This window comes from Centroberyx affinis, unplaced genomic scaffold, assembly GCF_046629955.1.
Source record: "Centroberyx affinis isolate AG114_WGS23_722 - 3 ecotype Tasmania unplaced genomic scaffold, CSIRO-AGI_Caff_v1 ptg007246l_1, whole genome shotgun sequence".
In the NCBI taxonomy this organism is placed as follows: Eukaryota; Metazoa; Chordata; class Actinopteri; order Beryciformes; family Berycidae; genus Centroberyx; species Centroberyx affinis.
Window position 1 is genome coordinate 6,357 of NW_027283664.1, and position 23,855 is coordinate 30,211.

The 23,855-nt window shown below is 40.7% G+C and overlaps 2 protein-coding genes across 2 annotated transcripts; one reads left to right on the forward strand and one right to left on the reverse strand.

The window, feature by feature from the left end:
• Nucleotides 1–2,196: 2,196 nt before the first annotated feature.
• Nucleotides 2,197–10,600, reverse strand: pafah1b2 (platelet-activating factor acetylhydrolase 1b, catalytic subunit 2). Its single transcript, XM_071513510.1, has 6 exons — nucleotides 10,465–10,600; nucleotides 9,978–10,059; nucleotides 8,120–8,209; nucleotides 6,990–7,106; nucleotides 5,929–6,051; nucleotides 2,197–5,451 (listed from the first exon to the last, which is right to left on the reverse strand). Exons 2-6 carry the CDS (start codon nucleotides 10,056–10,058, stop codon nucleotides 5,173–5,175), a joined length of 690 nt encoding a protein of 229 aa, XP_071369611.1. The 5' UTR covers nucleotide 10,059; nucleotides 10,465–10,600; the 3' UTR covers nucleotides 2,197–5,172.
• A 6,806-nt stretch (nucleotides 10,601–17,406) lies between these two features.
• mpzl2b (myelin protein zero-like 2b) lies at nucleotides 17,407–23,524 on the forward strand. Its single transcript, XM_071513511.1, has 5 exons — nucleotides 17,407–17,754; nucleotides 19,886–20,055; nucleotides 20,249–20,459; nucleotides 21,004–21,172; nucleotides 22,506–23,524. Exons 1-5 carry the CDS (start codon nucleotides 17,688–17,690, stop codon nucleotides 22,678–22,680), a joined length of 792 nt encoding a protein of 263 aa, XP_071369612.1. The 5' UTR covers nucleotides 17,407–17,687; the 3' UTR covers nucleotides 22,681–23,524.
• Nucleotides 23,525–23,855: the final 331 nt, after the last annotated feature.

Consider the following 23,855-nt stretch of genomic DNA (forward strand, 5'->3'; position numbering starts at 1 on the left):
TCTTAAAACAGGGTTTGTCATGCAATGTGTTGAGTCTAGCGTCATTATGCCTCTGCTTGCCTCTGGTGCAGGCAAGAAAGGGGTTATCCCTTTCTTTCTTTCTTCCCTTTCTTCAGGGGTTTTCTAAATGTGTGTATATTTCTGCTATTATCATGTGGACAACTTCTGTGTTTCATTCCCAGATATTTACCATTAGTGCTCTATTTCATATGAAATGATATGATGTATTATGAAATGTAAAAAGTATTATGAAACGTTATAATAGATGTGTTTTTTATTAAAAAAAATAAAATAATAGCACAGCAATACAGCATCACAAATGTCCTAGCAAATGTCACTGGCACAAATATGCATCTATGGGTTCTGTCATTAATTCATTGATAACATTGGAAAGCTATCATACCAAAATATGACTCACATGGACTGTAAAAAAGATAGTGATTAAAGCAAGTGAACCCTGTCAGTGAAATTTGATTCTGGCTAAGTGTTTAGATTGGACACAAGTCCACTGACTCCCAAATGTAGTACATTCAATGATAAAATCAACAGTTCTTTTTTAACCCACGTGGTTCGATAACTCGTTTGGAATTACTTCAGGCCCATATCATATTACTGAGAGAGCATTCATGTTGATTCATGTGATGTTTCATGCACAAGCATGTTTCTGAAAAAGGTGAAAGGACAGTCACACATTAGGCCGTTAACTCTTCAAATTAAACAACTAGACTAACTTTTCAGTCGTTTACTTGTAAGTTTGTTAGTTTGTTTATCAGGCTTGCCCAAATGCACAGTAGCTTGTGTCACTGCTGCAGTGGTAAATGTGTGAACGTAGTACACCAATGTTCCTGGTGGGTCCTTTGTCTAGTGCTGCGCTGTGTAATTAGATACAGTACAAACAAATACTGTGGCAGATAAGATATAAGGCCAATACCCTGATGCATGCTGTAACCCAGGCAACACACCGCAGCATTTATCATACTTGGCAAAGTGCTGCAAACCCTGACTCTTCTGGTTCATACACAAACCTTTGGTAGGTTACAGTGCATATCTAGTTTTCTTCCCTTCTCAGTTCATACAAGCTCTTCAAATGCTATGTGGTAAAAATTTCCAAAAATACCCAAACAGGGCAATAGAGTACAAGCAGTTTAAATGCAGTATGACACACAAGGTCAGTTGCAGATTATATCAGGGGTGCAACTAACTGGCAACATTATCACTCTCTGTTAATGCCTTAATTAATATTCCAAACTTCACTACAGTCTGTTGGTAGAGAAGGCAATCAAATATTTAGTCATAACTAACACCATGACAGACTAACAGAAATACAAAGTAGGTGTTTAGATTTGGTTCACTGACAATTTAAACATATGTGGTTTGGATGGGAATCTACAAGCTGTGGACAAAGTGTGTTCCCACTAGCATATTTTGTTTATTTCCCGAGAGGTTTAACAGAGGTGCAGGAAAGTGGCTATCAATAAAATTGTGTTTTTACCATCTCAGGCAATACAAATTGATGTGACAAGATTGCATTCTCCTTGATCTTGGGAGCTCATAATTCAAAAATCATGAGACCAGAAAAAACAGGTTGGGGAAAATTAGGTGAATGTTGACTTTTGCAGATTAACAGCCTAAAAGTTAGGTGGACTTTCCATTTCATTTCTATATACTAGATTGCAGCATAAAATCCTCAACCATTTCTATATCTGGAAAAACTCTTTTGTGGAATTCACCATACTTTACTGCAGATGATTGTTGCATAATGTTGGTTTGAGCTTGATGTGTCAATAGTGCTACAAACTACACACTCAGTAGATAAATGACATGCAGTTTGAGAGTCCAGATGGACCAACTGTTTTAGCTGCAGTTGGGACAGTTCTAGGTCACAGTTAAAATGAATGAGAGCAACTTTAAAAGTGAGCTCTCTGGCCAGAAAAGAGAGGAGGGGTGGAACAAGTCCTAATACGCTGTGCTCCTGTCTTTTTCAGTTTAGTTTAATGATGAAATGGCTCCCTCTGTTGGTGAGCAATCAACACTTACAAACTGTGCTCTAATAATGTCATTAAGATTTCCCCTTTGGCATATCTCCATTCTGTGATTCATTACAGATCCACCACCAGATTTGTGTATCTTATTTGCCATTTTTCTTTAAACCCCCAAATTGATGGATAATTTGAATCACTGCAACTTATAATAACATACCACTCCGACATAAGATCAGATCTATGGTTTTTATTGGAATGCTTTACCATATCAGCATGTGACAATTAGCCAAAACAGTGCAAATACTGTATTGCACCAAATACAGACTCCCACAATCCAAACCCCCTTCCAACTTCATCTACTCAGGCGTCACATATGTTATATACAACTGGGGTCACTTCTAGACACTCACACATCCAACTTACATAATCCAGTAACAGACATACACAACATCCCCCAGGAACACTTAAGGCACACACACATACACTGTAACAGAGATATTTAACAGAGCACGCCACGGTGCAGAGCTTAAGACAGCAGCAATGTTGGATAATCTGATGCTCGACAAGAGGATCTCAGCAACAATTTCAACAGAACTGCGCCATGAAGAAACAGCTACAGTATAAGCTCACAGACAAATGATATTCTTTACATGACCTGTGGTAGCTTTTGAGCGTTTAGCGTGATGTAGACGATATATAGCTGTGTCAGTAGCTTAACCGTGATGCTGCTTTTACTTCTAAAAATATCCAATAACCATACCATGTACTAAAAGGCAGGTGCCAGGGTGGTAGGGCTGGGTGAGAGTCGACTACACATACAACATAACAGGGACAGAGATAGAGAGTGGGTAAACAGAACGAGGAGGTGCTTAGGTATGGAACAAACAGAAAATATATCCATGTATTAAGGAGGGAGAGGGAGAGAGAGCCTATGCTAGACAAAGTTTATTGATAATTAATCATTATATTAGGATATATTAGTGTTCTATGAGGTGCAGGGTAAGCCAAATTTGTTACACCGACTTCAATAAGAAACCTTCACATTGCCTCATGCCATTAGTGATGACTAACTTATGATTTGTGATGTATGATGAAAGGGGAAGGGCTGGAGTTAATGTGACAATGATCTGTTTGTCTTAATTGTTTTTTTCTCCAGCTGCTGAAAATAAAAACAAGTGTACTGTTGCACTGCAACTGAAAAACGGTGCACACACAATGGAGGGGCTGGGAATCATTTGGAAATTGTCAGTAACGGCGCCTCCTTCTCTCCATCACACACAGTTGGAGAAGGGAAGCGGCACGACATCGGAAAATGACGGTAATAACTGCTTTGTCTATTTAAAAATCTCTGCTAACTGATATCCAGGTCATGACAGAGAAGTAGTGAGAAGCATAATTTAGAGAGCTGGCAGCACCCTTTGTCAGCTCAGGTAAATCTGGCCCAACAGCTCTTAGCATTTACTTTTTTACATGGCAGCCAGACGTTGAAACACTAAGAATGACTTGTATTTCTCTATAAAACTGTAATTTTGTGTATAATGGCATCATAGCTAATTTGTTAAATAGTTTAACAATGCAAAGCATTTGGAATGTGTAGTCTATTTTAAATGTTCTTTGACAAATTTTTGCATTTAGGTACAGTATATTCAAATAAAATAAAATACCATATGCTATTTTCCCATTTACATGTCTTGGTACATTTGGACCAATATGGTGAAATCGCATCCCACATCCCAATGTAAAAACACTTCCTGGATCTGATAGAAGCTATATAAGTGGGTTGTAGTTTGGAAGAGCTAGATTATTGCACAGCTAGTTCCTTCTATGTGAAATAACTGTTGAATATGCATGAATACATGATTTTCACTGATATTTGGTCTTGTTTAAGCCAGAAACTTTCGCCCACGTTCTACACCAATATTGAGGCACGGCCACTGGTCATTAATATTTATATACACGCAGAGAACAGCGACAGCGAAACGTCAAGGAGAGCTAGCAGACCTTGCAGATTTGGGATCTCTGTACTCTATGGACAGGTAACTCTCTAGCTGAGTTTAGTTAGCTTGATAGATTATTGACCTTACATTTAGGAAAACTCTTCTAGTGTTTAAAGGGCTGCGGATTTCCAAAAGGGAATCTGTCTTGATCTCAAACTCAATGAAATGGAAGATATTTGGTGCTACTTACTGAGCTTAGTATATGTACTACTATACATAAACAAATAGACTGACGGGCAAAACTCATGATCATGGTTAATCTGTAAATGATTTGTATATGCTGTTCACTATTGGGCATGGCTGTGTTTTAAGTGTGTCCAATTGTGAACATTGTTTTACAAACTGCTCACTGCCATGCACCATGTGCATTACAGTATATTCCCTGTAGACTCTCTATGAGCGTACTGAACAGACTCATAAGTTTTGTGAATATTGGATAATGTTCTGTCTACTGTTGAGTATGTTCTGCACTTCACTTTCTGCAATCCCATGTGTGTTAATAGCTGTACAGATGTACAGATAACTGTAATGTTGTTAACTAGCTCTGTTGTGTATGATGTCTACAATGTTTTCTGCACTGGTCTTTGCAAAATTAATTTCCTTAGGGACAACAAATCGTATTGCGTTGCACTGTTTTGCATCATATCATACTAGAGCTGTGTGAAAAAGGAGCTTCCTACTATCTTTTTTTGGCATAGGTGACACAAGGAAATACTCACTCCTAACTACATTTAGCCAGATGGGGAAGTCTGATTCTCTCTCTGCTATCCAAAGGCCTACATAAATACACTATATATATGTGTGTGTGTGTGTGTGTGTGTGTGTGTGTGTGAGCCACTGCAGCCTCCCATGATCTCAGCATATTTGTGTCTGTGCTTCAGCAATGTCTGACCTTGATAAATCCTTTTGCAACAGTGCTTACTACTGCAATCACAGTGTCTAAGTCTGTAGTGAGGTCTCTCTCCCTCTTTGGCACCTCTCCACACCCAACCCTGAACTCATGAATGATCCCACGCTCCCTCTGGTGGGCCCACCCATACCAGGGAGCCTCTCTCTCCCTCCCTCCCTCTCTCTGTCTCTCCTCCTATGAGTGAGCCCTTTCTCCGAGAGATACCAGGGGCATGTCTCCCCCCTCTCCCACAGCAGTAGGTGAGGCATGCCTCTGGCTGAATGTGCTGCTCGGCCACGGGCCCTCAGACCAGTGACGCCCGTCTCTCCTCCGGTGTCTCATCCAGAATCTGCAGCAGCAGGTCGCTGAGGGGCTTGGCCATGGTGCGGTAGCCCGACGAAGTCAGGTGGAGGAAGTCAAACATGTCCTGTGGGCTGATGGCTCCATCGGAGTGGACGAACTCCCCGCCCACGTCCAGGAACTGAGCCTGGCCCAGTCGCGGCAGCCAGGAGCGCAGAAACCCGTTCACAGCTGCGTTCTTCTCCCTCAGTGGGTTTGGCCGCTCACCTCGGGGCAACAAACCCTGAAACGAAGAGTAAAGGTTTGAGTCATTTATCAATTTTTAGTACACCCATGTTTACATGACAGGGATAGCTTGAAATTTAGCATTTTAGTTGGTTGTTTCTCATCAAAACATCCTTGTCACATTGAGGGAAAAAATGCCTAGATATGTCCATCCGCATTTCTCATGAGGAATGCTAAAGCAGCCTGTACCTCATGATCATTATCATTAGGTGTTAGGTTTGATGAAATACTTACCATCTCTATTTGTTGTCTCGTGTATGGAAGGTAGTTCAGGAGTTTATTCATATGAATACAAACAATGCTACAAAACGATTTTTATTTAACTTAAGTGCAAGTGCAGAAACTACTGTATGTAGTTTGTCAATATGACAAATGCTTGAAGAAAAAGAAATAGCAAAAAAACAGACTATTCTAAATGTTTAGATATCCCCTTAAAACAAAGTAGGTGCAACACAAGACATATAACTAGACTTACCAGTACAACTACCTTTGCCTTGGGAAGGCAGGAGGTGAGCAGCTGTGCAATAGCAAGAACTCCCCCTGCAACTTGCTCTGCTGTGTGTTCGTGGTTGTTGGTTCCGACCCACACCACCACCGCCTGGACAGGATCACAGACAGAGATGCTTAATTTACTCTCACTGAGCATGCTCACACTCTCGCAAATCTCCAGGCCCATGGACATCAAATCATCGATTGTGATCGTCTTGAAAGAAATCCAGGCTGATCCCATAGCCTTATCAGATACAATACACAGTAACTGAGAAACAGTTGCTGGTTGTTTTGAGTGAATGTTCTTGTGGCCTGATCCCTCGTACTGGGAGAGCAATGATCAGGTTCCACTGCTAGTCCTGAAAGGTCTTGTGTTTTGTAGCATCAGCAGCACAACCAACACTAAACTAATAGCCGAGCGGCCAAATAGGTGATTCCTCATTTGAAGAAGGACTGTGGCAGTTTCAATGATAAATTGAGCTACGGTTGTGTGAAAATTTATAGCCAGGGTTCAATAATCAAACTTTAACTTTGTTTTCATTAATTGTAAACAAGTAAAATATTGGCACAATACAAAATATATCTAAACATACTGTTCACTATATAAATGTACTGCACCATGACACAGCTCCTTTGTCCTTGGTTTCAGTGTCAGATGACCGACTGACTGGCGCAGAAAAACATGTTTATGCTGGATTCAATCCCACGTCTCCCTTTTTTGCACTATTACTTGCATTATGTAATTTAAAAACATTAATCTAAGAATCTGTGTATTTATTGCCTATGCCAAATGTATTGTAGACTAACCCAGCCCTAACAAGACTGGGCCAACGGTGACTATTTGGTCTAAGGGAGTTCAAGGCTTTTTTTCAATCTTAGGATCTCATACTAATCAGTTCCTTCATATCAGCTGAGTAACTTCAGATGTAATCATAACTTCTAAGTGTGAAAATGAAAACCTGCAGGAAGTTCTAACTCCCCAAGGTTAATTTTCCCTTCCCGGCCCTAAACGGTCTTTCTCTCAAGGTCTGCGCAGGCTTGCCTCACCTTGGGCCGGATGTTATCCAGCTCTCCGTTCTGCAGCCTCCACAGCACATTACAGGTTGTGTCCCCCCCAATGCCGAAGTTGAGAGCATGAAGAGGAGAGAACAACTCCCTCCAGATCTGTGGAGAGCAAAACATAAATCTATGGGCTGCCTTAAGTGCTTAAAGAAACACCAAATTACTTTTGGGTTTGCTTACTGTGTGTTCTTTGGCACTATCTGTGAAAGCTCGGGAAGTCAAAGCAAGCTTCTTCAAGGGTAAAATTAACAAGGGATGCTGTGAGCAATTGTAAGCAATTAATCTACAGCACTGCATGTCCTCTATGGTAAACAGAGGCTCTCACAGCATGGCATGCATCTGCCAACTATTATCTCCTTTTATGATTATGAAAAGCATTCAAGATTGGTCCTGTATAATGCTCAAATATGTGATTTCTACCACATAAATGTGGATGCCTCGGAAAAACAAGTCAACATGTCAACAGTCAACATGTCGGCCCCCACGGATAATGCAAGCACCCCTTGGGCCAATCAGTAACAAGATGCATCATCCCTCCAAATTTAATCAAAATCAGCCCGGTGGGGTCGCAGTTATGGCCTTTCAAAGTTTGATTTTTGACTCTGAAAAAGTCAAAAATTGACTTTTTAAATTATTAAATTACAGTAAAGAGAGACAGGAAGGATGGCAGAGAGATGGGGATGACATGCGACAAAAGTCCTGGGTCCGATTCGAACCCAGGACTTTGCGGTTACACGGTACGCGCCTTAGCCGACTAAGCTCCAGGGCGCCCCAAAGTTTACAATTTTGACCTTTATTTATAGGTTCCCCATCAGGCAAATCATTGTCATCTTTTAAACGGCAGAACACTGTGGCAAACTGCATCATCCCTCCATCCCTCAGATCAGTGGTGTCTGAGATATCACCTTACTATCCTGCAAATGAGCCCATCTGTCTGGAACAATGATGTTTAATGTGGATGACTTCAGACATGAGCAAGCATAAGCCATGGTTTCTCCTTTCATCTTGGGAGAATTCTCAGATTTTGATAGTGATACCATATCATAAAATACCATAAAAGACACACACAGCAAGTCAAATGACCAAGTGTAGAAACGCAAATTTCTTCCTCTCACCTCATACTGCTGCATTAGCTGCACCATAGAGTCTCCCACGAAAAGCACGTCCGGTTCAGCATCCTTACACTCCTGCACAAATCTTGTGTGCTGCAAAAAAACGTGCCATCACAAAATCAATATACTTCAATAATTTAGTTCCACTGGGTCCAAAAGTTAGGCATTTGAGCCTGAGTTAACCCCTTTCTGGTTTGAGTTTCTTAAATCTTTGCGCTGGGATAATGCTTGTTAGCCTTTCAAGCCAGACGAGGTCCCGCAAGCTCATCACAGCACCAGACACGTCTGGCGTCACATCTGATATAAAGCCTGGAATAAGGCAGGCCTCAAGAAAGCCGTCTCAGTCCTATCAGCTTTGGAGGATTAACCTCAGAGGTGATGCTGATGACCTAGAGGTGCCACCGAAGAGGCTACACAGGGTGGCGTCTTGAAAGGAATCACAAGTCTTGGGAATGTGCATGATATATAAATTAATCAATAAATATTAGTAATTTTGACACTGATAAAATCGTACTAATTCACAACCCTTGACTGTTATACCACTCACCCACATCAACCCTCGCCCCACCTGTACTTATCAATAGTCATGAGAATACCAGTGGACCATGGGGGCGCATAATATTTTGCAAATCTAGAGCACATCCCTCAATTTGGACATTTTTCCACTCGCCATCACTGGTGCCACAGGCTTGAAGTACGATCAGAAACATCAATGGTCTGTATTTAATGAAATGTTAGTTGTGCTCGAGCTGCCTTAGAAAATATGCCTTTCATACACTGATTTAGAGCTGCAACGATTAATTGATTAATCAATTAGTTGTCAACTATTAAATTGATCGGCAACTATTTTGATAATCGATTAATCGGTTTGAGTAATTTTTTAAGAAAAATAAGTCAAAATTCTCTGATTCCAGCTTCTTAAATGTGAATATTTTCTGGTTTCTTTACTCCTCTATGACAGTAAACTGAATATCTTTAGGTTGTGGATGAAACAAGACATTTGAGGACGTCATCTTGGGCTTTGGGAAACACTGATCGACATTTTTCACCATTTTCTGACATTTTATAGACCAAACAACTAATCGATTAATCGAGAAAATAATCGACGGATTAATCGACAATGAAAATAATCGTTAGTTGCAGCCCTACACTGATTCTCTTTACAAAGATGGAAAGAATAATTTTTTCATAAGTCTACAAGCCACAAAACACAGGGGGATAACTCCTATCTAGAAATCTTAACAAAGGGGAGTGATTTCCGTGTCAACAGCTTCAACGTGCATACATGTTGTAGTGTGCCTGTAACTTATGATAATTGGTTTGATTATTTTGTATGTGTGAAATTGTTGGCAGGGCAGGAAGGAGCTAGATGAGTCTTGCAATGCAATGAATTTCATTCTTGTCTTGTGAACACTGAACTCTTAATAGACAGGCACTGTCATAAAGCATGCCAAATTCAGAATATAAGCACACAGTATACCCACAAACTTGCCAGGGTACGGTTCTACACCGCCGCCCCGAGACCTCTCTAAAATTTTACATCTGAGCTGTTGGTAGAAGGACTGACAGTGTGTGGAGGCTAAAAACAAATTTTATATATATTTTGATGCTGTTAAGGCTTTGTTTACACTTTACACAAAACAGTTCTGCATCTTATGCATCTTAGAGTAAGAAAACTTGCAAAAACCTTACTTTATATCACAAAAACAAACTCTTTGAGAACATATGTAAATCACTCAGATGGTCAAATGAATTCTGGACTGCATATTTAAAACGGAAACAGGTTGATCTCCTGTGGTGCATTGACGAAACAGAGGCTTGAGTGAGTGACTGTTTCCCAAAATAATCAAACTCTACATACCTGTGACATCCACCGCCCATCACCTTGTACATCTTCCACTGGCTGTGCCACTGCAGCTGGGTTCATGTCATCACCACTCATCCTACAAGAGATTATCACTGTTTATTCACATGAACACACATTCAAGCACATTCTCATAGAGGAAAGGGATGGTCATGGTGTTATGGGTGGTATGGTGTTATGCTACATGAAAGAAAGCATCCGCACCAGTTATCAAAAACAGGGTCGATGCAGCAGCTTAACGTTTCATGACCAGACTGACTGACCTAACAAGGATGTACTTTCGCTTTCAAGGCATGTGCTTAAACAACACTAAGCAGCTGCCATTAAATCAGCTAGGTTACTGGTTATCTGACGTTAGCTTGTTGGCTAATCACTGCAGACCGTTAGGGCTGCGTCTCCCACACATTCACAGCGACACGCCCGTCGTTGATATTAAAACTCCTGCCGTTAATAATTATTTAGTTAATAGTTTGCAGGAAACTACCTGGCAGGCTGCTGACCGTCACTTCTCGGCTCCCCCGGCTTCAGAGTCACTCCTTTGCCCCCGGCGGTTGCACTTCTGTGCTGTCAGTTTGTCGGTGCGAGGGATGCTCGTTAGCTAACGTTAGCTGACTCTGGCTAGCTGGTGGCTCGCACGGAGAGAGCAGACGAGACAACAAAAGGTGTGTCAAGATAGCAAACTACAAAGAGTCTTAACGGTGAGAGCTCCGATCTGCTAGCAGTAGCCGTAACGCCGTTGGAAGGCACTGCAGTGAAGTACATTGTGTACGTGCTTTCGCAATGAATCATGGGATATTCGTGGGTCATGGCACAGAAAAATAAATGGGTTCTAAATGGGAACTTGGTTAAAAATGCTATTTACACTTTGAAAACAGATAAACTCAGACCCCTGGTAGTGTTTTCCAAAATAAATAACTTCTTCACTACTCTATTGGCTAGTTTTAGCGAGTGTCGTGCAGCAGTTTTGGAGAAAATTTACATTTTTTTAAGACGATGGCCTGCTTTCACACAGCTAGACCACAGCACCGACGCCATCTTTACAACGGCGGAGCTGTCCTATGGCAGTAAACGGTAACACACCAGTCGTGACCCATCTTCTCAGATTTAAACTATATCTGCGAGCTGTCAGCTAATCGCAAGGCATCATGGTCACGTAAGATCAAATGCTGCATTCAAGTCCATGGGAAAGACGGGAGATACGAATTCCCTACTCGATTTCTCCTACATAATACTTCCATGGTCACCTACAAGGAAAAAAAACTGCAAGGAAATTATTTTCTATATAATATTTAATTATTTATTATAATTATGATTATTATTACCTTAATCACACGTTCTGTTATGCACTGAAGGAAAAAGAAAAACTACAAGGAAATTCCTGTAGTCATTTGTGGGGAAAGAAATTAGATTTGAATGACTTGTAGTGAGATGAAGGACAGGATTGGTTAAATGGCATGTCCTTTTGAAAATCTCAAATAACAAACAAAAAAACCTTGGGATCCCCCATGGTTCCTCCTTCTGTGGGATCCAAGGTGCTCCCAGGTCAGCTGGGAGATGTCGTCCCTCCAGCCTGACCTGGGTCTGCCTCGGTACAGCTGCAGAGGAGGCACCCAAACCACTTCAACTGGCTCCTGCGTCTCGACACTGAGGGCCTCCCAGACTGCTGAGCTCCTCACCCTGTCAGAGTGAGCTCAGCCACCCTGTCTTATGTATGTTATGTATGTATGTATTTATGTGTGTATGTCATGGGGTGTGAACTGCATGTGGGGATGTTATTGAGTTTACCTCTGTGTATTGTACAGACTGTGACAACAAATTTCCTCTTGGAGGACAATAAAGAATGTTTTTGTGGGTGGTAACAGAGCATGAACAGCTTGCATTGCTGCAAGCAGCCTCTTCAGTGACACAAAATGAAGTGGAATAAGCTGATAATGATGCTTGTTTCATAATTTTGATTCAGTGGCAGTTTTGCATCATGCGGGCTGCTTCATTTTTTTATTGCCTGGGAAGCTGATTTGGAGTCCCTCTGTCACACAGTAGGCTTAATTTAACAACTTTGTGTTGCAGCTGCCTCTAAAGCTGATTTACAATGTTTTTGCCTCACAGGCAGATTTGTTTTATACCATGCACAGTATTAGGCTATATTCAGAGTCTGAATCAGCTGGCTTCCAAATAATTTCATGCTGCAGCCGCTGATACATGTTTGTCTCATAGGCTGATTTGTGTCTTGTTTGAATGATCTGTGTCTTAAACAGTGGGATACTACATTCAGAATCAGAGGCATTAGTAAGTCAAAAGTATTTTAAATACCTTACAGACAATTTATGCAGCAACTGCTTCCAGAGGTTGCTGAGCCAACACTATTCAAATTTCCTCTGTCTCACTGTCCTTTTAGTGTCTTGGTCATTATTTTTTGCACTGTTTCTCTGTTCTCTTTTCCTTCCAGATACAGAATGTGATGCTGTATATCAAATTAGACATTTGAGTCAAATTTGTTTGTCATATCTTTGCTTTATTGTTATTTGTATGCTTTATTGAAATAATCCTCATAAAGGGTTAGGGATGTGGGTTACAATGAGACAAAATTATTTATTATAGTGACAACTGGATGATGTAAAAATATAACATCATATTGATCACTGGCTCCTTATTCGAGCTGAGTCTTCACATAACTTCACATCAGTCAAATATTGTTTAACACTCCTTACCCCACTTCCTTTGGTCTGTGAATGCTTCACTCCACCTTGTCTATCTCTTCCACCACTCATCTGTCTGGGAAGTGAAGAATAACATCATTAGAACAATTTAAACCATTCAGTACTGCACCACTAGTTTTCTTGAGATTGTTCTGAAATCAGGTTTGCCTCAAATCACAAGATCCTTTTGCTAACTGACAAAATGATTTGTGAGATAATTGAGGACTTCACAGAGAATCACATATTGACTTTACTTTAATGAAATATGCCACACACACACGCAGACACACACACAACGACTTAAACCTACCCTACTCCGCATACTAACCTTGTGTGCTACTCCAGGGCTAAATGTTTTTTTGGCTTGACTGGCCTTTTACTAAAGCCTATTTCAAGGATTCAATATGCAAAAGAGCTTTCAACCTCAATTGTATTCTCAAGGTGGTTCTCTGGTTCATAATGTATAAAATCGGTACATAAAATTGTTGGGCAAATCAGACAGAGAATAGTCAGATTTCTTTTGGCCATCACACTGGCTCACTGAATCTCATCAACTCCTTTTTGAAGATTTGAAGATTTTGTTAGCAGTTATTCTGCTTGCCGCAGGTGATTTTCTTAGGATAAACTATGGAGGACCACAAATGTCACAGAAATAGCAATAAAGCATTTCATTAATTAATAACTAATTGTACAATAAAAATAGGCATTAATAGATTTGTTTACAAATTAATTTATGAATCTATGAATAAATAGACTAAATTACAAAGTAATTCATTATTTGATATTTTAATGGGCAAGAAAAAGAGGAATTAGAAAAAGAATTTACAAATGAAATATTAATCCATCAATAAATAGTTAAAATTAAAAAGGGATTTACAAAAATCCGTCATCAGTCAATCAGTACATCATTTAAAAATACATTAATGAATTCATAAATAAATGATGGAATTTAAAAATCTATTTGAAAATGCAGTTTAAAAAGAGAAATAAATAACTGGATTCACAAATTTAATTAAGAATACAGATTTTAATCAGGCATTTAAAAGGGCAATTTCATTTCCCATTTGCATTTCCATTTCCCCGCTGCTTTTCCTTTTCCTATTAGCTATTCGATTTGCTCGGTCATTTAGCTTCTCCTTTTAGCCTCTCCATTTAGCCTTTCCGTGACACTTTGGGCCTTGCGCTGGTAAAACAATGCAAATTAACCATGGGATGTAACAAGCTCTCTGATTGGTTACCTTCTCCTTCCCACACACATGGTATACGCCTGCATATGATATGCCAGGTGATAGCCAATCAGAGAGCTTGTTACATCCCATGGCTAATTTGCATTGTTTTACCTTGTTTTACCAGCGCAAGGCTTATATATATATATATATATAATAACTCATAACTCATAGTGCAGTGTAACATCAGTCAAAATCTCCTGGTGTTTCAGTCACGTATATTTGCACTCACCTGCAGAACTGAACTAAATGACACTTGCTCTACTCTGAGCCAACAACAAGCTAAAGCCATTTTCCCCTCTAGGTATGAAAGGAGCGCACTGGGACACAAGGTGACTCATACAAGGAAGAGTTATAAAACTGATTGATGCAGTTAGTTCGGGGATGGAGCAGACACCGCCATGGAAAAAGGTTTCAGCCACAGATAGACAGCTTAGAGGAAATTTCAAATGACATCTGAATGTACAATGACTGAAGAATATAATTCTGAAAATGTCTGAAATGTTAATGTCATGAACCTTCTTGTGTTTGCACTATGCAGTACTTCATTAAGTCTGTGGAAACACCTTTAAATTGCAATGCCCCTGGTGTCCAAAGTGCATATTACATCAAAATACACATTAAACTAGACTTAAGATAGAGCAATTCGTTTTTACCATGAAGGAATTTCATGAAGACGATAAAGTGTTGCACATATTATGCTCACATGGGACTTGAAGTTATACAAAACATATTTATAATACGTCCTATATCCATAGTTGTATCAATTCCATGGCAATTATGTGTTCTATATGTTCTGTGTAATTACCACAATATAAATCAGATTTGTAATTCCTTCATTGCCTGAAATACAATCAAAGGTTGTGCCTCCCACGATGGTGGTCATTTGGAGCCAATTTGGACCCCTGTACCTTTAAAAGTATGTAGAATATCATAACCAAAGTTAGTCTTTATTAATGTGAATACACAATGATTGTGTGAAAACAAGAGAACAATTTGAGACCTAAGCCTGTAAAACTCAGCTGGATTTCTGCTTCAAGATGTGATATTCACTTCTCCTATTGCTCTCCTTAACTCTTCACAGGCACTTTACTGAACCTGTAGTACGATTCCTTTCACAATGAAACAGTTTGCTCTTGCTCTTCCTTCAGTTTCCAATCCACCACAGAACAACAATCCTCACATATTCCACAAGACTGGTGTTTTCCCACATAAAACAGGACCTCTCAGACATGGTTTCTTAGAGTGACTAAAAACTTGTTCTGGAAGTTCTCATTTAAAGCCCAACACAGACCCTTTTAGATACTCACACCTGAAATCATCATATTTAGCCTCACAAACACCTGCACCGTCCGTAAATTGTTGAGTGCTGGACATGCTTGGAGCTGCCTTTCACACAAGAATGTGTGTTGATAATCAGCCTCTACTCTTGCACACCTGATTCAATTAAGGGCCTTAATTGAATCAGGTGTGCAAGAGTAGGGTTGGAGCTAAACGTTGCAGGACAGGAGGTCCTTGAGGACTGGGTTGAGAAACACTGCCCCAAACAAGTAGTTTCCAGTCCCTAACCTCATGACCCAGAATCCTGCTGGTTTTCATTGTAGCCATTTAATCAGGAACTGTTTTACACCTGGGACACCAGGTGAATGCAATTTACTGCAATTAACCACCTGGTAGGATAGAAAACCAGCAGGACTTTGAAAACCGCTGCCCTAGACATCACATCTGGGCAACTCGGGCATGATCGAAAATTCCCACTTTTCCAACGTTATCTTACCACTTTGTTGGGTCGCTCATATGTGCCCACCTTGTCACTGCAATACATAGGCGCAGGGGGGGCAGGGGGACGCTTCCCCCCAAAGTAGGCAAAATTGTCCCCGGCAATAAAATTGACGGATCACATGCGGCATCTTTTGCGCGCGCAAATCCATTATTTTCAATGTGGGTGCGCCGCAGATGCGCTGAAAAGCGAGTGGCGGTATCGGTATCTCAACTTTTTGGAACACCACAAGCGCACCGCATGTTACATAGCCTGAAATCCTGAAATAAGTCAATCACTCCCCATCCAAACGAAGGTCCAGGATTGGTGATATTCTCCTCTTGTATTTTTGCTAAATCCTAACGTAATCCTATCGAAACCACAAATGTCATCAGTCACCAAGCATGCCAATCATATCCAAACCTCATCCCAAACTTGACTCTGCCTTGTGTTTGATACCTCTAGCATTTTGACTAGTCATAATGTAATAAAATATATCTTAAATTAGCATTCTGACCAGTCACAAGGTAATAAAAGATATCTTAAATGCTAATTTACAATACATTACATAACCCTAACCCTACATTATGACAAGCCAAAATGCTACTTTAAGATATTTCAGATATCGTACGGCTCCATCCAATGATGTCATAATCGGTTAGAATGGCGAAGCAAAGCTGTATTCCGATTGGTGGAGGAGAAACAGCGGGCCACGCTGCGATTGAATGCCAAAAATGAGTTTGGATTGTTTGAAATGATATTTAGCCTATTACGTAGAACTTTATTTCTATTTGGAGTAGGCTTGTAGATACATGCATTTACAAGTCAAACTTTTCAAGACTAATATATGTAAAATAAGTCAAAATTTCTATGCAATTGGATGTCACATGCTTCTTAGGTGTGTGTGTGTGTGTGTGTGAGTGATACAGGCCTAAATGTTTGAAGCATAAACATGGCACATGCCTTGAATGACTTGAGACTTGTCTCAAGTGACTTGAGACTTAACTTGGACTTGCCTTGATTGAATAACAATTCAATAACATTTAGCACACACACACACACACACACACACACACACAATGTTATGGTACCTGTGGGGTGGGGTGGGAATAATAAACTCTGTTGAATAATTTGAATTGTAGGATAAGTGGTTGTGTTGATCTTTACTCCATTGTTAAGATTTATGTAGTTCCCCTTTTTTCCAAGTAGACACATTACACTGTAAAAGAAAACAAAAAATAATAGAGAAAAGGATGGTATTAAAAAAACTGTTTTAATTGTATTCAAAATGTAGGCCTACGTGTTTGTCACTTAGCATTTTCCTTTTTTGGTGAAGGTGATTTAGTCTATCTTTTTCTGTTTTCAAGAAAGCTCAACAGTGATGCCAAAGTCTAGGAAATGCATTTAAAATTAGTAACATTTTCTGGGGGAGCTCCCCCAGCCCCCCGACCTTCAGGTGTTTTAGACACAATTACGCCACTGCTGCAATAATAGCGACAGCATTTGAAGGAAGCATTAGTTAGTCGGTTTGTAGCTGGTCTTGAGTAGGGTGACTCATTCTTGTTTGTGATACGTTAATGTGGCCACAAGATGGTATTAGTCAGCAGAGAATTGGCTTTTTAGATCACATTTTAATTTGACTGTCAGCAGTCGCCCCGAGTCAAACATGAAGGGGTGCATCAGCTGATACGGTAGTTTGTCAATCGAACATACTCTTCATGGGAAGACAGCAGCAGTACCGAAACTCTCCCCTGCCTATCCTTTAGATGCACATTGGCTGTGTGGCAGGTAGGACAACAGGTTATGCAAGAAATATCCGTGTAACGCCGCCCATCCAGAAAAGGTGTGTAGCCATACTACACGGAAGGTGACCAAGGCCTACATTTCCACAACCGGAGTGCAGACTTGGCCTATTGTTTCCTCCCACAGTCTGCGGTGAAATGCGTTCATGACTTTCTCCAAACTGTTCACATGAAGGGACTTCTACACAACAACTGACCCGCCTGAGTTTAGGCAGAAGGTATAAATGGTTAAGCCTATGTATCGGATATGGCTCCAGCTCTTCACTCTCCTGGGAGGTTTCGTGGTTCCAGGTGAGTTTCTGCTTCCTGGACAGACGGTGCTTCAGTTTGATCTCCACTGACGCAAAACCACTGTAGTGTTCCTCTAATATTCTTAAATATACTTATAGTGTGTTTGTGATAGCCTAGGCTACTCGGCTGAGAGGTAATGGGGAATATGAGATGTATGACTTTTGTAGTAGGGGCTTAATATTTGAAGTTACAGTGTCTTGACTGGCTGAATACGTTTTTGTGTTTTTTGTGTGTTTTTTTTTCTTCGTTTAATATGTAGGCTACTTGATTAAAACCGAACAAAATGCTGTGCTTTAAAAGAAAAATAAATACTGAGGAGTATCAAATAACCTTTTCACCAAGGGAAGCAGGGCAAGACGTTTTTCATAATGTTAATAACTGCAACTCTACCGCAGCCAATGAGTGTAATGTTACAACAATAATGTTAAGCTAAGAGGACCAAATCAATTTAACCAACATTTGATATAACAAAATCATTAGGCTACATTTTTTTTTATCAAAAGCGCTAACATAGAAGACCACACTTAACTAGTTGGAGGGTGGAAAATAATGTATAGGCTAAATTCTGATGTATTGTCAGGCTGTTTTTTGCTTGGGCTCAAATGCAGCTGTAAGACCTGGACTGAATGTGACTGAATGGTGCTGGATAGAGAAGATATGTTTGTTGTTGTTTTAAATCGAGTGCATTTTTAATATATATTTTAAGTTTCGGGGGATTTTCATAGCTGGCCGCCTTTTAGAAATTCAAATCATAGGCTACTATTAAAACTGGGACGATAGACAGTGGCAGGATATTCCTGCTTGCAAATGTTGTAATGAGATTTCTGTTGTCCCATCTCAGTTGCATATAATGTTACTGAGAGAAGGGCTGCTTTTGGCATCCGGAGGGCGATGTTAGGGCAGAAGTGTACCTAAGCCATTGCTCATTTTGCCGGTGGCAGAGGTCTCTTATTAGTTGTAACATTTGTAACATCCTATTAAATACAATGAAGTTTAAATTGAATCTCCTGTCAGACAGTTTATCCCTCACTGTCCAGGATTATGGAACATTCCAGGCTTCTTCTCTATGGTTTATTAGCAGGAATGTTTTAATCCAGAGGAAGAGGCTGGAGGAATGCACATCACTGTGGCAATATGATCCAGATTTAACCCAAATCTCATCACACCAGAACCCTTGAAAGGAGATGAATCAGCCAGTTGCACCTACTGTGGTTTCAAATAGAGCAACATGGAAAGTTGATAGTTCATTTTTGGGTCATCCATGAAGAAGAGGATGTGTGATTAAGAGACGTTGACTCCAGAAATCCCCAAACCAGCTCTTTTTAGATAATATTTCATATTCTCTGTCTCCTGCAGGCATCTAACGCAGGCAGTGTCCAGCTGACCCTCTGTACTCACACACTCGTGCAAACATTAACCAAGATACACACAGCTCCATGCAAACACTCTGTAAGGATAGGGGAAAGCATTGCCATTCATCAGATGTTCTGTAATGTTATTTGCTCTGTAGTTAAATGTGCTTGAGTGAAGTAATGTAGAATAGCAGGAAATGTGTCTTGATTTTGTTGCTTTATTCTCATGGGTTTGGCGCTTCCTGCAAATTGATGTAAAATAATTTGCCTTACCATTTGGAGCCGTGGCATACAATGGATCATGGGCAGCTGGCACAAGAGATTCACAAAGACACAACTTATCGCTACAAAATGACCAATGAGCACCAGCGATTTGAGGCATGTGGCACATGACTCAACTGTCAAGGACTTTCCTGTGTTTACTGAGGCGTGCTGGCCAAATTTATCTGCAGAATGGCAAATGGAGACAAAGTTAACAATTGAATAAGAAGTTAGATCATGACCTCCTATTAAGGCGAGGATCAGTGTGTTTTCACAAGAACAGTCCTTTCAAAAGGCCTTTCAAAAGCCGCTTGGTGCCAACATGTCTGCTTTTTAGTCTGATTGAATGCCCCAAAAGTGAGGGATAAAATAAGGTTCTGAATAGGAAACTTGGTAAGACAGTTTGAAATGTATTTTTTTTGTTTGTGTGTGAATGCCTGAGTCAGTCAGTGAGTGATTGTGTGTATGGATGAGGTTACATGTTAATGAGTGACCTTTCTCACTGGGTTGTACCGTAGGGGTGCGACGAGTAAGTGGGATGGAGGTTTTCACTTCGAGTGAGGTGGAAGCAGTCAACGGGACGAATGTGAGACTGAAGTGCACCTTTAGCTCCGTTCACCCCGTGTCACCCCAAACCGTGATTGTGTCCTGGAACTTCCGTCCCCTGCAACCCGGACCTGAGGAGTCGGTGTGTGGCAACAGTTACTGTTATGAAAATGTTTTGAATCAGTTTGTATTGTGATTTGATATTCACTCATTATCAGTTATGAAATCCAGTCATGATTTGTATAGAGCTTTATACTCTATCCTCTCTGCAATTTGACGTGTGTGTGTGTGTGTGTGTGTGTGTGTGTGTGTGTGTGTGTGTGTGTGTGTGTCAGGTGTTCTACTACCAGGAGACGCCGTATCCTCCCACAGATGGGCGTTTTAAAGACCGTGCGGTGTGGTCGGGCGATATTATGAGACGGGATGCCTCCATCACCCTGCATGAGGTGCCCCCCACCTTTAACGGCACCTACACCTGCCAGGTGCATAACCTGCCAGACGTACATGGCAAAAGCGGAGAGATCATCCTCAAGGTCGTCAGCAAAGGTTAGACTGGTCATATTTTATCTCCTATAGGACACTTTGATATTCCAAAACTACTCCGGGGAAGATAGCAAGTTCATCATATTTCATCACTATCAAATATCTACCTGACCACAAACTGGGAGATAGCTAGTTGCAGTAGCTTTTATCCTATCCTTTATAATTTTTACTTATCTGTGTTATTAGCATTAATATGTTCTTTTGTCGTAATATCTTCCATATTCTGTTTTTATAAGGTGGTATTTTATTGATCCCTGTAGGGAAATTATGTTTGGCGCTTGGCCTCCTCAGGGAGGTCAGAAGTCAGGTTCAGCTACAGAACAGCGCTCCTGGAGCTGGTAGGGATTCAGTGTCTTGCTCAAGAGCACTTCATCAGGTCGGCAGCTTGAACCCGGGTCGTCCGGGTTGAGAGAACGGCCTGTTAAACCACTGGGCCACTCCGCCATATTTCCTCTAATCTTACCTCTATCCCATTCTCTGCTTCCCTGCAGGCGTCATGAAACCTTCATCCAATCTAATCAGTGTGTTTGGGCTTCATTGTTTCTAGTTGGCTTCTCTGAGATTGGCATCCTGGCGCTGGCGGTGGGAGGCGCCTGCGGCATTATCCTGCTCATCCTGGGTATCTTTGTGCTGGTGAAGTTCTACAAGAGGAGGCACATGGACAAGGACGTGGAGCTGCACACACGGGAGCAGGAGTGGAAGGATCCAACCGTGTGGTGAGGGCCGGAGGGCTGGGGCTCTCCTCTCGTCTTGGGACTGGTGTGGAGGCTGCAGGGATTCGCTTTTTGGAGCGTCTGTCTGGGGCCTCTCTGCTGGAAGAGACTAATGAATGTTAAGGGGGGAGGGTCTCCTTTCTTCCACGTTTGCTTCCCCAACATGAACCTCTAAGATGCTATTGTAGATCATTTACTTCAGTATTAGGGATCTAACATACCACACTTCCCATTTGTTTTAATACCACATTCTTATACACTTATAAATGTTTTTACCGAAGGACAACAGTGATTGTACTTTTTTTTTTTAGTTTATAGAAGTGATTTTGACTTTTATTCACAGTTTTTAAGCTCTAGTGTAGGAGATGTGAATATGTCGGAGGGAGTTTCCTAACAAAGTGCTTTTCTTGAAACTTGTTCACTGACCTCAATTCACAACAGTAGCACTAACTGTGCTGGGCTGTGAGGGCAGCCTCAGCATTTGTTCTTATTACACAATTGAGTTGCTCTTGTATCATCTAACAAACAAATGATGAATTTTTAACATACTAAATATTTTAACATGTTTTTGATTGTTTTTTTGAAAATCAATATAGTCATCTGATCACAAGTTTTACAGGGTTATGCTTTAACTGAATCATGACTTAAAACTGAAGCATGTAATGGATAAAGCAAAAATGAGCACTATGAGTCTTCATACTGCTGTGGTGAATTGAGTCATATCAATGCTTTTGCCTGTTATCCTTGAGTCAGAGGGTTACTTTTTAAGGTATGGAAGATAAGAGCTGGTGTAACCTTTTTCTGGGCAAAACTTTCCCTTTTTTCTGCAAACAGCAGCCAAACTGACGCCTATTGCTTTACAGCGTAATGGAAAATATGCTACTCTAAAGTGTGAATACAGGTGAAGAAATTAACAAGTCCAGAGACTTTGACCCCAGAGAACCATGAACTGTTTTTGGTGGAGACATCTTAATGAAGTAATATTTCGGTGACAAATTTGTCCACGGAAGAAGCAGTGCATCAATTCTCTGTGGCGCTCTGGAGGGAAAACGTCTGGGTTCAGTCCAAGCTGAGGAGTCTGGGTATTGTATTCCTCAAGGTTTCTTTCTCTGTTATTCTGCCTTTGGAGGTTTGCTGAGGTAAACAAATGCAGGGCTGTTGTTAATTTGCTACACTTTCAATGGGGCCAGATGTCCATCAATATCTCACTGTTTGCCTGTGTGTGTGTGTGTGTGTGCGTGCGTGTGTGTGTGTGTACGCGCACGTGTGCCTGCATGTGCGTCTGTCTGCTTTGTGTGGCTGACTGTGGTTGAATCTGTATGTGCGGTCGCATCAGTAAACCTGAAGAGGCACTTCATCTGAAAATAGTGGAGAAGGCGATTGAGGTTGAGAGCTCAGATGAAGAGTCTGAGCCCAGCAGCGGAGATGATGATGAGGAGGAAGGCGGAGAAGAGGATGACGATGATGATGACGACGACGATGATGATGGCGGTGATGATGATGATGATTAAATTAGGCCCAATTTGGATTAACCCTCTTTCCAGTCATAACATCAGCCATTTTTCCACTCATTAAAATCGCTCTAAATGTTTAAATCCTGTCAGATAGCATGTAAGTTAATGTACATGTGTCTTTGCATTGTTGCAGTGTGGCACTGAATTACAAAAATGCATTACATGCAAATGTTAATTTCCGCAAGTTTTATGAATATATGTGGATTGTTGGATGTGCCATTTATGGTACAGCAGGACTCCACCTTTGCTTCTGTATGCTAGCTTTACTGGGTTACCACAAAACCAGTGGAAATATGTTGCCCAAGATCAACATTGTGAGCATTCATACATTTTCATGTTGAACATAGATTTCTTTTTAAAAGATGAAGACAGTTACACTTTTTGGCTCAATACTAACATCAGCTCACACCAGGAGAAATGCGCTTGTGTGCATACAGTCTTTGTCTCCCACCTGTGCTGCTGCCAAATTCATGTCTCTCCCATTCTGTTCCTAAAAGTGTCAGCTGAGACTAGGCAAGACAAAATGTTCAGCAACAAACACCATCAGATAGTGTGTCTTTGCAGCTGTTAGAAACAGAATGGAGAATGGGTTGCCCTTTTAGTTTTTACCTCTTGTGTCCCTAAGATGACATCAGGTCCACTGTGGGGTTAGTAAGTGGTGTGCGAAACATGGTGTTTACCAGAAAGGCAATATTGCACAAGTGATTTTATACTTTGATCTTGTATATATTCTTTTAAATAAGCATAACAGTATGCTTTTATAAATCAAGACCTGGAACTGTTTCATATGTATTTCTATTCAGTGATTTTGGAATAAAGAGCAGTTTTTGAAATTTCAAAATGGCATGAAGTATATCATGATAAAAATGTGCAATCTCTGTAATCGTTGAACTGAGAGACAGGGTGGGGGAGTGTGGAGAGCCAGCATGCCAGCCAGCGGCCACTCCTGCAGGTGTAGCAAGGAGTGGGAGTCATACTTCCTGTACCTCAACTGACTGACAGGTTGCATGTTATTCTGTTTTGATGATTTTGTTTTCAAATATACTCTGGCTCAGAATGACAATAATGTTCCTCATGATGTTTTCCAAATAGATGTACTGTAGTTTAAAGTTAAATTGAATTAGTTAAATGGAATGATTTGAAGATTAATGCTGCATTCGTGTCATGGGAAG

Coding starts and splice junctions, on each gene's coding strand:
- mpzl2b (XM_071513511.1), top strand. CDS start 17,688: ATGGTTAAGCCTATGTATCGGATATGGCTCCAGCTCTTCACTCTCCTG. Junction 17,755..19,885: donor GGGAGGTTTCGTGGTTCCAG/GTGAGTTTCTGC, acceptor GTTGTACCGTAG/GGGTGCGACGAGTAAGTGGG. Junction 20,056..20,248: donor AACCCGGACCTGAGGAGTCG/GTGTGTGGCAAC, acceptor TGTGTGTGTCAG/GTGTTCTACTACCAGGAGAC.
- pafah1b2 (XM_071513510.1), bottom strand. CDS start 10,058: ATGAGTGGTGATGACATGAACCCAGCTGCAGTGGCACAGCCAGTGGAA. Junction 8,210..9,977: donor ATGGGCGGTGGATGTCACAG/GTATGTAGAGTT, acceptor GTTTTTTTGCAG/CACACAAGATTTGTGCAGGA. Junction 7,107..8,119: donor AGCTAATGCAGCAGTATGAG/GTGAGAGGAAGA, acceptor TGCTCTCCACAG/ATCTGGAGGGAGTTGTTCTC.